The sequence below is a fragment of the Cynocephalus volans genome, chromosome 12, assembly GCF_027409185.1.
Source record: "Cynocephalus volans isolate mCynVol1 chromosome 12, mCynVol1.pri, whole genome shotgun sequence".
Classification (NCBI taxonomy): Eukaryota; Metazoa; Chordata; class Mammalia; order Dermoptera; family Cynocephalidae; genus Cynocephalus; species Cynocephalus volans.
In genome coordinates, this window is record NC_084471.1 from 101,291,898 (window position 1) to 101,306,145 (window position 14,248).

The following is a 14,248-nucleotide window of genomic DNA, read 5'->3' on the forward strand; positions in this document are numbered from 1 at the left end:
ATCCTCCGCCGCATAGCCCATAGCCATTAATAACTACCTTAACCCAGTGTGGCATCCACCTGGAAGGGTGGGCCACCTGTCTATCTAAAAAGAACATGGCTGACAGATCCACATGTGTTGATAAGCAGGTGGTAAGGCTGCAGGTGAGGTCGGCACAGTAGATTTAATCACACCTCACTGGGACAGGGCCAGATGTCATACCAAGGTCAATCAAGGAATTTTTCACCACACACAGGCAGGCAGAGTACAGGATAATGAGTCTGATTTTTAAAGTCCTTTTTCATAAATGTATTTTGGGAAGAAGAGTTTCTTCTGGAAACTCATGGGTAAATCACTGACTGTCTGGTAGACTATGTTGTGTTAGCTGAACAGAAATGTCACTAATAAGAATTGTGTTGTTGTAGATAGAAATGTCTTTGTGTGCATTAAAACAGATGCATGAAGAAAAGAAAAAAAATGAAAGAAAACAAATTCATGAATGCAGTATGGCATTATGCTTGCATTGTATGTGTAAAAGTTTGGAGAGTTAATATTAATATTTAGTTTAATTCTAGTTGTAATCATTAACTTATATGGTCTCCAGACTTTAGTCTGGCAAAGATTTGGGGTGGACTTCATACCACATTTCACTCTCATCTCCTATTTGCACCTCCCTTTCGGTTTGTTATTTCCTTCTCTGGATTCTCAATTCAAGAGGTGGGCTAAACCTTTAATATGTTACAAGTCCGAAGCAACTGAGAAGAGAAAAATTACAAAATGATAACCACAAGTGAGGCAATGCTATTGTTTTAATTAGAACCTTGCCTGAAGAGATTTGACACTGTTGATGTAGGTATGTGTAAACCATAGGCAAGCTTTAAAAAACATATTTTGCAACCATGGAATATATTTATCAGAATAAACAATTTCACAACATCACTAGACTCTTGATTACAATGCCCTGAATTTAGTTATACGTGGCACTAAAGAGAGAACTCTGGACTAATGCTTTACATACTTAAGGATTTTCCAATCCAGCTAAGAGAGGAAGCAATAGCCAACATACTTTTTTTTTCTTTTAAACAGTTGGAAACTGTCTAGATATGATTAAAAGAGTATTGGTCATACTGTACAGAAATGTTGGCCAGGAGTATTCTTCTAATAGTCAGATGGGCTAGAATCCATCCCCAGGGAAGAGTCATCCTAGAGGGTTTTGGCATCAAGACATACCTTTCCTCAGCTTGACAGAGTAGGCAGGCAAAGCCATGTGCTAATTGAATATACATTGCAGGGAAAAAATAATGTAGAGAGGAATATTGTTGTTAGAAGTGAATATGAGCATCTCCTGATATACAAGCTTTGGTGGGCTCTGTATGGTGAGGTTTTCCATGCAGACTTTCATGGATGTGTGGGTTATGCCTGGTGTGTATATCTTCAAAATCCTGGACTCATTTGGTACATTCCATATGCCTCTAGTCAAACTGTAATAATTGGAAATAGCTTATTGTACAAACATCTGGAAAGCAATCTCACTGGGTGGCCCTCATTACTCTGGACATTTATCTCCTTGCTCTGATCCAATTTAATTGGGCTTCTAGATTTTAATAAGCCTAGCTTCTTTAAACCACCTAAGCATAATTAAAAGTGGCGGTGATAACTGGTTTAGGAAATGCAATAGAAGGTCATATTGTATCCACAGGTGAGTGCTCTGTAATAAGCATAATATCCGGGTACAAGGGTGTAAGCATGGGTTTGAGTCATTAGGCGTAGATGTTTACTTGGCCATGTGCCTAAAGTGTGGCCCACCATCAGCAGTTCCATGTGGGGATACATGTGTGCACAGGGCTTTACATTACTTCCTTCACAGTGTGTTAGTGGGTGTGTTCGTTTGGTTTCTGGGCAGAGCTCACGAGTCTGAGCTGGCTGCTGACTCTTTTTTCTCACTTGCACTATGGTGAGAGAAATTGTGCTCACATTACCTACTCCCCAGAGAGCCAAACTCGTTGAACTGGCTGCTCCCTAAATAAAAATAATTACATCTGATAATGCACTGAAAAGGAAGCAAGAGGAAAGAAAAATAACAGAGTAGCAGTGAGAAGTTTCCAAATAGCCTGTGAATTCACCTACCTGACCTGTTTTGTTTTTAAGGCCCTCTCCCTTGCTCACCCATTCAAGGCTGTTTGTCATTCACTATTACTAGTGCCTTTTCTTCTGTGTGGTCTTGTGAATTGTAGAAACTTTCTCAACTACCTTTGTTCTTGCCTTTTTGGCTTCTAAACTAGATGAAGTGAACTTTGCTCTCTAACTACTTACTGACTTCATAAATCCCTTGCTGTGAACAAACCTACTGCTAGGAATTACTCTCTCCTCGCTGCAATTTTCCACCTTCTGGCTACTCTGTTTACCTGGCTTCTGTCAACCAACCACACACCCGTCTCCTGAGCTGTAGGGAAATTGTTTAACTATCATCCCCAAATACAAACTCACAGAGCTCCTGGAAGAGTGTAAAAGGAATGAGGTGGGAGCTGGGAGGTTTCTTTACATAGGTCTTTCAGGCACAGAGAGACTCTGCCTCAATAAGTAACACTGTGGTTATTAATATCAATAATAAAACACAACATGTAATGTAATAATAGAAGATAGCAAAATATGGCTAACATAACACATGTACAATATAGTAGCATATCATATAAGGTACACTTCTGATTTTTTTTGCTTTATCTTTTCATCAAGTCACTACAAACCTGGATTACATATTTAGCATTACTTAGCAGAATATCAACATATTTTGTTTGTGATGAATCAGAATTAAAGAATCTTGTTAAGCAAGGGAAAATACAATGTTTGTGATATATGGAAGTGTGGTAACCACCAATTCTCTTCAGAAAGAAAGAGTCAGGTTTCTGGAGATATCATTTTGAAGATATGCTGATTATATAGACTTTAAAGTGATACACAAAAAGAATCTCTAGCCAGATAAACAAGAAACTAGTAACTAGTAATAGTCTACGTGGAGGAGAATTGGGGACTGGATAAATGGAGAAGGACAGGGTGGGAGAAAGATTTTTGTGCTATATGATTTTACATTTTTGTTTTTGAACCATGTGAGTGTATTTCCTTTTTATTTAAAAGAGTGTGGGAGAAAGGAGATGATTTAATACTGACCTCATCCTGGTAAGGATGAGGTCTGTGTCTATTTCCAATATGAATAGGGAAAGTTCCTTGAAGCTCTGATTGCTGAGGAAACAAATAGTTTTTATTGACAAATGCTGTCTGTTCACTGGTTATGAGGGTGCAGATGTTTCAGAGAAAGAAAAATGCATAACTCATCTCTCTTGAAATCTGCCAAATATTTATCCATTGTCTGAATTAACTTTGTATAAAAATGAAATTAAGTGTTTTCTTCTTAAAAAATGATACGTAGCTAAAGAAAATTAGACATGCTCAAGAACTGTTGGGGAAGTAGATCTTGCCCACATAACCCACGGATCACAATTATTTAGACAGGTGCTGTGAATCTACTTGAGCGTGGGAGCAGAAGTCTTGGGTGGAAGGAGAAGCTTTAAAATAATTTGAGTAGCAGTAGGATGAAGGGACCAGATCAAGCCTATACTTGCTGTATAACAGAGAAGAGAAAAAATATCAAGAGCCAGGGTGGGAGGATAAGGGGGAGGGTTCTTCCAGCCCGAATATCAAGCAAATGGATAGAGATAAATGGATGGCTGAAAGAGGAAGCCATGTGCTTAATATCCAGTGATCTATAGAGGCATTTAAAATATATATGTGTGTTCCCTGTTATTTTTTTCCAGGACCACTCAATTCTTGGGAATTACTCACAGTCTTGCACTGTGCATTCTCGGAGGGCCTAGCAGAGTAGTGGGCGGTCCTGCAGCCATGGGAGAAGAAAGGGGCATGACACGGATGCTACTGGATTGCAGTCTCAGTGACAAGTTGTGTGGTAAGTGCAGATACCGCAGATGTTTATCCTCTGGTTTTAGGATTACATAGACTAAGCTCTGGATAGATTCTAGTGGGAGGATGATTTGATTTCTAGTAGAAATGACAACAGTGGCGATAAAAGAATGGGGACTAGAGACCATTGTCTTTGAAGGGGTGGGGGGTAAGTGCCAGTCAGAGATCCAGATGCTGCATCCTCTGTCTCAGTAGGAAAAATGACAGAATAGGCACAGGGTACACTTGAAAGGCTAAGAAACAGGGACATGGGGTTTCTGATTAGGACCAGTAGTGGCTCCATTTATGGAAGCAGAGGAGAAGGTGGAAGAGACGATCTTTTCATGTATGGTGAGCTGAGGATTGGTGGGTAGAGGAAATTGTGTAAACATCTGGTCAGACTTTTTAAGATTGTCTTCACTTGTTGCTTGATTACCTATTCAGTTGTCCAGGAGGGACAGTATGAAGTGGTCATCGTCCCAGCTCTCCTGGTTGGTGCTTTTCTCATCCTTCTTGGTGTCATCCTGTGGCTTTTTGTAAGGCAGCAAAGAGCCCAACAACAGCATCCAGGACTCCAAGGTAAAGCTCAAACTTTGGGGCTGGGAAAATGGAGATCAGGAAATATATGGTCAAAGTGTCAATGGGCCCAAGTCTAGGCATCTTGGTATTTGCTATGTGAGAGGCATGGATTCCTTCCTGTGGCGTTGAGAGGGAGTGAGCTCTTTTCTAGGAAGTCATGAGTTGGAACTCAACACATGCTTGTTGACTGAAAGAAGAGTAGGCACAGAGGCCTCATGTGACCTGCTTCTGTCCTCTTTGTCCTATTGGACTGTGAAATCTTTGACTACAGGAGCATTTAAGGACTGAGGAGGAACATCTAGGGGCTAAAGCCCAAGACTTTGTTACCATCCTCAAAGGATGGCATTTTACTCTATATTACATTTCATCTCTATTCTTTGCCTCCAGAATATATGATGAAATATATATGAAGGGACAGCCTTTGTACTAGTCTTTGAAATGTTAAGTAGCAGGTGATAGCAGGTTGTTCTGCAGTACCATTGAGCATATAATAAAAGAGAATCAGCTCATACATGAAACTAAGAGTAGAAAGAAGGAAAAAAATCCTGATGATTTTTCATTTCAAATCCTGAAATGAAAGTTTATATTGGCTGATCCTTAGTCCCTCTCAAATTTTATCCCAATTCTCTTATGCTTCCCTTTTATAGAAAACTTCTCATGAGTTGCTAAACTTACTCTTACTACTTCTACTCGTCACATTCTCATAGTCTCATCTTACTTGACCTTTCAAAAACGTGAAACAATTTTGTACTTCCTCTTTGTTGAAATACTTTTAAAAATTAAGATATCTAAAGTTACTTCCTAAAATAATTTTCAATTTTAGGGATTCAAATACTTTTCCTATTCTGCTTGTGGTCCTTTGAACTCCAGATTCTTATATTTAAAAATGTACTTTGCAGTTTGGGTATAATACATAGCTTATGTGTAATATGTCCAAAACAAAGGTCTGGAATTCCCTCACAAATGTCCTTCCTTAATACTCTTCCCTATCTTAGTACATGGCAAGTCTTCTATGTTTTCAGTCTAAAACCTTGAAGACATCCTTGTCTCTGCTCTTTCTCTCACAGTCCATATCTAGTATTCAAGCAAATCCTCTTAATTCTATCTTCAAAATAAAGCCAAGACACTCTCACCTCTCATAGATCATTGTAATACATTCCTAATTGTTTCCTCTGCTTTTGCCCCAACTTTTTCTTTTTAATTTTATTTTGTTGATATACAATGTGGTTGATTATTGTGGCCCATCACCGAAACCTCCCTCCCTCCTCCCTCACACCCCTCCCACCCAACAATGTCCTTTCTGTTTGCTTGTCGTATGAACTTCAAGGAATTATAGTTATTATGTCTTCTTCCCCACCCCCCCAGTATTTTGTGTGTGTGTGTGTGTGTGTGTGTGTGTGTGTGTGTGTGTGAGAATTTATTTATTTATTTTTAGCTCCCACCAATAAGTGAGAACATGTGGTATTTCTCTTTCTGTGCCTGACTTGTTTCACTTAATATTATTCTCTCAAGGTCCATCCATGTTGTTGCAATCTTCTGATCCGAAGTCAGACGCCTTATCCATTAGGCCACGCGGCCGGCCGGTGTCCATGTTGTTGCAAATGGCAGTATTTCATTAGTTTTTATAGCTGAGTAGTATTCCACTGTGTAGATATAACACATTTTCCGTACCCACTCATCCAATGATGGACATTTGGGCTGGTTCCAACTCTTGGCTATTGTAAAGAGTGCTGCAATGAACATTGGGGAACAGGTATACCTTCGACTTGATGATTTCCATTCCTCTGGGTATATTTCCAGCAGTGGGATAGCTGGGTCATATGATAGATCTATCTGCAATTGTTTGAGGAACCTCCATAACATTTTCCATAGAGGCTGCAGCATTTTGCAGTCCCACGAACAATGTATGAGAGTTCCTTCTTCTCTGCAACCTCGCCAGCATTTATCGTTCAGAGTCTTTTGGATTTTAGCCATCCTAACTGGGGTGAGATGGTATCTCAGTGTAGTTTTCATTTGCATTTCCTGGATGCTGAGTGATGTTGAGAATTTTTTCATATGTCTGTTGGCCATTTGTATATCTTCCTTAGAGAAATTCCTACTTAGCTCTTTTGCCCATTTTTTTAATTGGGTTGCTTGGTTTTTTCTTGTAAAGTTGTTTGAGTTCCTTGTATATTCTGGATATTAATACTTGGTCAGATGTATATTTTCCAAATATTTTCTCCCACTCTGTTGGTTGTCTTTGAACTCTGTTAATTGTTTCTTTTGCTGTGCAGAAGCTCTTTAGTTTGATATAGTCACATTTGTTTATTTTTCCTTTGGTTGCCCATGCTTTGGGGGTTGTATTCATGAAGTCTGTGTCCAGTTCTACTTCCTGAGGTGTTTCTCCTATGTATTCTTTAAGAAGTTTTACTGTCTCAGGGTGTATATTTAATTCTTTAATCCATTTTGGGTTGACTTTAGTGTATGGTGAAAGGTATGGGTCTAGTTTCATTCTCCTGCATAGTGATATCCAGTTCTCCCAGCACCATTTGCTAAAAAGAGGCAGTCTCTTCCCCAGTGTATAGGCTTGGTGCCTTAGTCAAAGATCAGATGTCTGTAGGTGTGTTGGATGAATTCTGGATTCTCTATTCTATTCCATTGTTCAGTGTGTCTGTTTTTATGCCAGTACCATACTGTTTTGGTTATTATAGCTTCATAGTATAGTTTAAAGTCAGGTAGTGTTATGCCTCCAGCTTTATTTTTTTTGCTCAGCTTTGCTTTGGCTATGCGTGGTCTTTTGTTATTCCACGTAAATGTCTGTATAGTTCTTTCCATTTCTGAGAAAAATTTCATTGGAATTTTGATGGGGATTGCATTGAATTGGTATATCGCTTTGGGTAGTATGGACATTTTCACTATGATGATTCTTCCAATCCAAGAGCATGGGATATCTTTCCATCTCCTAGTATCCTCTCTAATTTCTCTCAGCAGTGGTTTGTAGTTCTTATTATAGAGATTTTTCACATGCTTGGTTAACTCAATTCCTAAGTATTTTATTTTTTTTTTGGTGGCTATTGTAAATGGGCAGGCTTTCTTGATTTCTCTTTCTGCATGTTCACTACTGGAAAATAGAAATGCTACTGTTTTGTGTGTGTTCATTTTGTATTCTGCTACTGTGCTGAAATCATTTATCAACTCCAAGAATTTTTTTGTAGAGGCTTTAGGCTGTTCGATATATAGGATCATGTCATCTGCAAAGAGGGACAGTTTGACTTCATCCTTTCCAATCTCGATGCCCTTTATTTCCTTCTCTTCTCTGATTGCTCTGGCTAGTACTTCCAGCACTATGTTGAATAAGAATGGTGAGAGTGGGCATCCTTGTCTAGTTCCTGTTCTTAAAGGAAAAGCTTTCAGCTTTTCCCCATTCAGGATGATATTGGCACTGGGTTTATCATATATGGCTTTAATTATGTTGAGATACTTTCCATCTATCCCTAATGTATAGAGGATCTTTGTCAGGAATGAATGTTGAATTTTATCAAATGCTTTTTCAGCATCTATAGAGATGATCATATGGTCCTTGGGTTTGATTTTATTAATATGATGTATCACATTTATTGATTTGTGTATATTGAACCAACCTTGTATCCCTGGGATGAATCCCATTTGATTGTGGTGAATAATTTTATGTATGTGTTGCTGTATTCTGTTTGCTAGTATTTTAGTGAGGATTTTTGCATCTATATTCATCAAGGAAATTGGCCTGTAGTTTTCTTTTTTGGTTATATCTTTACCTGGCTTTGGTATCAGGATGATGTTTGCTTCATAGAATGAGTTTGGGAGATTTGCGTCTGTTTCAATCTTTTGGAATAGTTTGTAAAGAATCGGTGTCAATTCCTCTTTGAATGTTCGGTAAAATTCTGCTGTGAATCCATCTGGTCCTGGGCTTTTCTTTGTTGGGAGCCTTCTGATAACAGGTTCAATCTCCTTTATTTTTATTTGTCTGTTCAGATTTTCTGTGTCTTCATGGTTCAGTTTCAGGAGCTTGTGTGTACCAGAAATTTATCCATTTCCTCCAGATTTTCAAATTTGTTGGCGCATAGTTGTTTATAGTAGTCTCGAATGATTCCTTGTATTTCAGATGAATCAGTTGTATTATCACCTTTTTCATTTCTAATTTTTTTATTTGAATCTTCTCTCTTCTTTTTTTTGTTAGCCATGCTAATGGTTTGTCAATTTTATTTATCTTTTCAAAAAACCAACTTTTTGATTGATAGATCTTTTGTATTGTTTTTTGGGTTTCAATTTCATTCAGTTCTGCTCTGATCTTAATGATTTCTTTCCATCTGCTAACTTTAGGTTTGGATTGTTCTTGTTTTTCTAGTTCTTTAAGGTGAAGTGTTAGGTAGTTCACTTGCCATCTTTCCATTCTTCTGAGGTGAGCATTTAATGCAATAAATTTTCCCCTGAGTACTGCTTTTGCAGTATCCCACAGGTTTTGATATGATGTATCATTATTTTCATTAGTTTTAATAAATTTTTTGATTTTCCACTTGATTTCTTCTTGGACCCATATGTCATTAAGTAGAATGCTGTTTAATTTCCATGTGTTTGTATAGTTTCCAGAATTTTGTTTGTTATTGATTTCTAATTTTAATCCATTGTGGTCTGAGAAAATACATGAGATAATTCCAATTTTTTTGAATTTGTTGAGACTTGATTTGTGACCTAATATGTGATCTATCCTGGAGAATGATCCATGTGCTGATGAGAAGAATGAATATTCTGAGGTTGTTGGATGGAATGTTCTGTAGATATCTGCCAATTCCAATTGGTCTAGAGTATTGTTTAGATCTTGTGTTTCTCTGCTGATTCTTTGCTTATATGATCTGTCCAATATTGACAGTGGGGTGTTCAGGTCCTCTGCTATTATGGTATTAGTGTCTATTTCCTTCTTTAGGTCTAATAGAGTTTGTTTTATAAATCTGGCTGCTCCAACGTTGGGTGTGTATATATTTATGATTGTTATGTCTTCTTGATGGATCAATCCTTTTATCATTATGTAGTGTACCTCATTGTCTCTTTTTATGGTTTTTAGTTTAAAGTCTGTTTTATTATATATAAGAATAGCTACTCCAGCTCGTTTTTCTTTTCTGTTTGCATGGTAAATCTTTTTCCATACTTTCACTGTTAGTCTATGTGAGTCTTTATGGGTGAGGTGGGTCTCTTGAAGGCAGCATATAGTTGGGTCCTCCTATTTAATCCAGTCAGCCAGTCTGTGTCTTTTGATTGGGGAATTTAAGCCTTTTACATTAAGAGTTGTTATTGAAAAGTGATTTATTCCTCACATTTTATTGATTATTGTTTGGTTGTCTTAGCTGTCTTTTGTTCCTTGCTTTCTGATTTACTGTTTGTTTTCTGTGTTTGTTGGTTCCTTGGGTTGTACATAGCGTTTCTGTTTGTTTGTTTTCTCTTCATGAATGCCATTTTTATTATATTAGTGGGTCTTGATTTTTGGGGGGGTTTTATGGCAGTGGTAGTTATTTTACAGGAACCAAACCCAGTACTCCCTTGAGAATTTCTTGTAATGGTGGTCATGTGGTGGTGAACTCCCACAGCTTTTGTTTGTCTGAGAAATATACTATTTGCCCTTTATTTCAGAAGGATAGCCTTGCAGGGTAGAGTATTCTTGGCTGGCAATCTCTGTCTTTTAGTATTTTGAATATATCATCCCATTCCTTTCTAGCTTTTAGGGTTTGTGATGAAAAGTCTGATGTTAGCCTCATTGGGGCTCTCTTATTGGTGATTTGACACTTCTCTCTTGCAGCTTTTAAGATTCTCTCTTTGTCTTTGAGTTTTGCCAATTTGAGTGTAACAAGTCTTGGAGAAGACCTTTTTGGGTTGAATACATTTGGAGATCATTGAGCTTCCTGGATCTGAAGATCTGTGATTTTTCCTATACCTGGGAAGTTTTCTGCCACTATTTTGTTGAATATGTTTTCAATGCAGTCTCCTTTTTTCTACCCTTCTGGAATACCCATGACTCAGATATTTGAGCACTTAAGGTTGTCTGATATCTCTCTCCGATTTTCTTCAATGCCTATGATTATTTTTTCTTTTTTTTTCTTTTTTGTCTGCTTTTGTTATTTCAAACAGCCCATCTTCAAGTTCAGAGGTTCTCTCTTCACCTTCTGCGAGCCTGCTGGTTAAACTCTCTGTTGTGTTTTTTATTTCGCTGAATAACTTCTTCAGTTCGGCAAGTTCTGCTACATTTTTTTTCACGGCATTGATTTCCTTGTACATTTCCTCTTTCAGGTCCTGTAAAATTTTCTTCATTTCATCATGATGTCTAGCTGAGTTTTCTTGTATCTCATTCAGTTTCCTTAGAATTATCACTCGAAATTCCTTGTCAGTCATTTCAAGGGCTTCTTGTTCTATAGGATCTAGAGCTTGAGAGTTATTATCCTTAGGTGGTGCACTTTCTTGATTTTTTGTATTTCTGGTATCTTTTCTTTGATGTTTATTCATTGTGGCAGGGGGTTTCACAGTCCACAGTTTTGACACTATTGACTGACTAAGATGTTGCTGTGGTTGCCAATTTGGTATGGCTACCTCAGTGACTTCTCCGTTGGCCACTAGGGCCATGCGTGTGTAGTTGCCTCGGGTCTTGGACCTCTCTGGGGAGCCACCTCTCTGGTCAGCTTGGACTCTGCTGGGCTGCTGGATCATGGGGCGGTACCGCAGGGTGTGTGGTCTCTGCTGAGCTTCCACCTCCTGTGCTGGACTTCTCCCTGCTCCGTGCACACTAGGCTGGGCTGGGAATGGAGCTGGGTGCCTGTGGTGAAGCCTACCTGCTGGATCATGCAGTGGCGGCCCCACAGGGTGTGTAGTTTCTGCGGAGCATCTTCCTCCCCTGCCAGACATTTGCCCACTCTGTGCACACTGGGCTGGGCTGGGAATGGAGCCGGGTGGCGGCGGTGAAGCCTATCTGCCGGATCGTTCGATGGCGGCCCCACAGGGCATGTGGTCTCCGTGGAGCTTCTGCCTTCCCTGCTGGACATCTCCCCATTCCATATGCACTTGACGTTATGTTTTTATAGTTTAAATCGGTTGATTTGTGGGAGAGAGTGACACTAGGGACCATCTATTCCGCCATCTTGACCAGAAGTGCCCCAACTTTTAATGGTCTATTCTCCCCAGAGAAGCCAAAATGATTCTTTTAAGACATAGGTCGTCCTATCAGTTCTCTGCTTGAAACCCTCAAGTAGCTTCCCATCTTGCTCAGAATGAAAAAAGTTAAAATTCTTTCAATAGCCTGATACGTTCTTAGCCTCTCTGGCCTTATCCCCTACAATTCTCCAATGACCCCCTTGGCTCCAGCTGCGCTAGCTTTCTTGCTCTTTCCCAGATACGTCAAGTATGCTCCTTCCTCGATGCCTTTACACTACTTGTTCCCTTTGCTTACAGTACTCTTCCTCACTCCAGCATGGTTTGCTCCCTAATTGCTTCCAGGTCTTTCTCAAATGTCATATTATCAGAGAGGCCTTTCTTGACTTTCATATATAAAATACTATTACTGATAATTCTCATATATTACTGATAACACTCATTGCCTAATATATTATTATCTGCTTCCTTTCCCCTACCACTGGAAAGCAATATTGAGGTGAATCTGGACTTTGCCTATTCCCAGCACATAGATTCCCAGCACCTGGCACTTAGTAGGTGATATTTGTAGAATAAATGGTTGAATTAATGAATGAAATGATTTAATAAGAATGAAGGTCTTTTTTTCAAGTGGAGGAAAGTTAATGCTGGCTAATAAAGGGAGAGAGTACCAGAAGACATTTTTGACTAAGACTCAAGGAAATATGGAATGATGTGACTTTTGGGACAACTTGAGGTAGGAAGAGTAACCATAACTTAAAGTCTCCTAGTTATCCATACCTTTCCTGCAAATTTGGAAGCCATTGACTGACTCAAATGATAGTCTCCATTGGCAGTTACCACCACCTTCAGGTATTTGTGGTTCGGGCCCTTATTTGGAAACTTCCTTAATTGTCTTTGTACTATATACTATCAGGAATACTGAATAGTAATCCCGAGGAAGACAGAAAGGAATGTCATGACCATTTTCCAGAGGTTCATCTTCAGTTGTCCTAGAATTATGGGGATTATTATGAAGGTTCTACAAGGTTGGTGGGGTTTTTCTTGTTTTTTTTGTTTTTTAAATTTTTTATTAACACCAGAAAAATTGAATGATTAGATCATTTGTTTTACAGTTCTGATTGGCAGAATTAAGCAAAGCATGCCTTTCATCTCAGTCAAGGTTGTTTTATGCACTAATCATTATTTTTTTGGTGGAAGGTACTAAAACAAAGTCTCAAATTAGCTTAGATAAAAATCAAGACTATGTATCAAGTAGAAATAAGAAAAAGGTTATTTTTAAACATAGATATTTTGTTTTATTTCAAAGTACATGTCTAGCAAGTAAGTGATTTATTTAAGCCAAGAATACCTCTTGGAGCATGTAGAGAGGGAGATGAATGGTAATTCTTTTTAGATGATTTTCTTAAATCAGATGATCACAACTAAGTTTTTGATGAGAGTTTACAAACACAAAAGTATTATGTCATTTTCTGAAGAGAGCATCACATGCTGGTATAATTATTATTGACTAAAATCTGATCCAAAAGTTGTTAAATTGTAGCAAATGTGGGAATATAAATCAATCTTTAAAAACAACTTTTAGAAGAGGTTTTATTCACTTAATTTATCAGATATTTTCCATGTTTCTATGTAGTATTGATGATATAATTTATATGACTTCATAATATTTTACCAATACATATGTCATCATACCATTTTATGCCTATGATTAGCAAAATATAAGTGTTAGAAATATTTATTCCCTAGGACTTATCTCAGTCTTGATTTTTGTTCCCCCCACTTCTTTATATTACTACCATATAAGGATGTCTGTATAGTTGGTATTTTTATTCTTTTAAAAATTATTTTCATAAAACAAATTCCCAGGATTGAGATGTTTCATCCAAAGAGTATAAATGATTGGTGACCTTTAAAAAAAAATTAACCTTTAGATTATTCTTCAGTATGGAGTCATCCTTCCACTTAGTGGTCTTATACATACTTTTGGATTCAACATTGACCCCCATCACCTATGTACAATGTGTGTTGGTCAAATCACTATTAGCATATTTATTATTACAAATCATACTTTATGCCCGTTATCCGATCTTTCCCCATCTCTCCTCTCCTCCCCCCTCCCACCTCTAATAACCCTAGATTAGTTCTTTCCTTCTGAAGGATTAACATTTACTCTGTTGATTTGTTGCCTAGACAATCTGTCCAGTGAGAGGGGTGTTCAGGTCCCCCACTATCATCGTAGAGAAGATGCTTCTTCTTTTACTCTGGTGTGGGCTTTGTGGAGAGAGATGTCCTCTTCTTTTTTTTTTTGGTCTTCGCTGGTGACTCTCACTGTGTCAATGTAGTTGAGTGGCTGGCAAGCCACCTGCATGGTGGCTGTGGCTACTGATGTGGTGTCCAGCTGCTTTTGTAGCAGCCATGGCTACTGCAGTGGCTGTGGTGGGCCACCTGCATAGAAGTGGTGTTTTTGGTATGCTCTTTGCCTGGTTGTGGGAGGAGGGGTTGGCCCCTGGCTCCATGTCTCAGAACCTTGGCTGGGCCCTGTGGTGGTGGCAGCGAGCCTAGAAGCTTAGTGCTGATGCTGGTTCATAGA

At 38.5% G+C, this 14,248-nt stretch overlaps 1 protein-coding gene across 2 annotated transcripts in view; it reads left to right on the forward strand.

Annotated features, from left to right (window-relative positions):
- Positions 1-14,248, forward strand: part of STYK1 (serine/threonine/tyrosine kinase 1) — a 75,357-nt gene that overhangs the window by 50,759 nt on the left and 10,350 nt on the right. For both annotated transcript variants that reach the window (XM_063074817.1, XM_063074818.1), the window contains 2 exons: positions 3,789-3,937; positions 4,375-4,509. In XM_063074817.1, coding sequence (XP_062930887.1) covers positions 3,874-3,937; positions 4,375-4,509 — 199 coding nt within the window. In that variant the 5' untranslated portion in view covers positions 3,789-3,873. The remainder of the gene's footprint in view (positions 1-3,788; positions 3,938-4,374; positions 4,510-14,248) is intronic.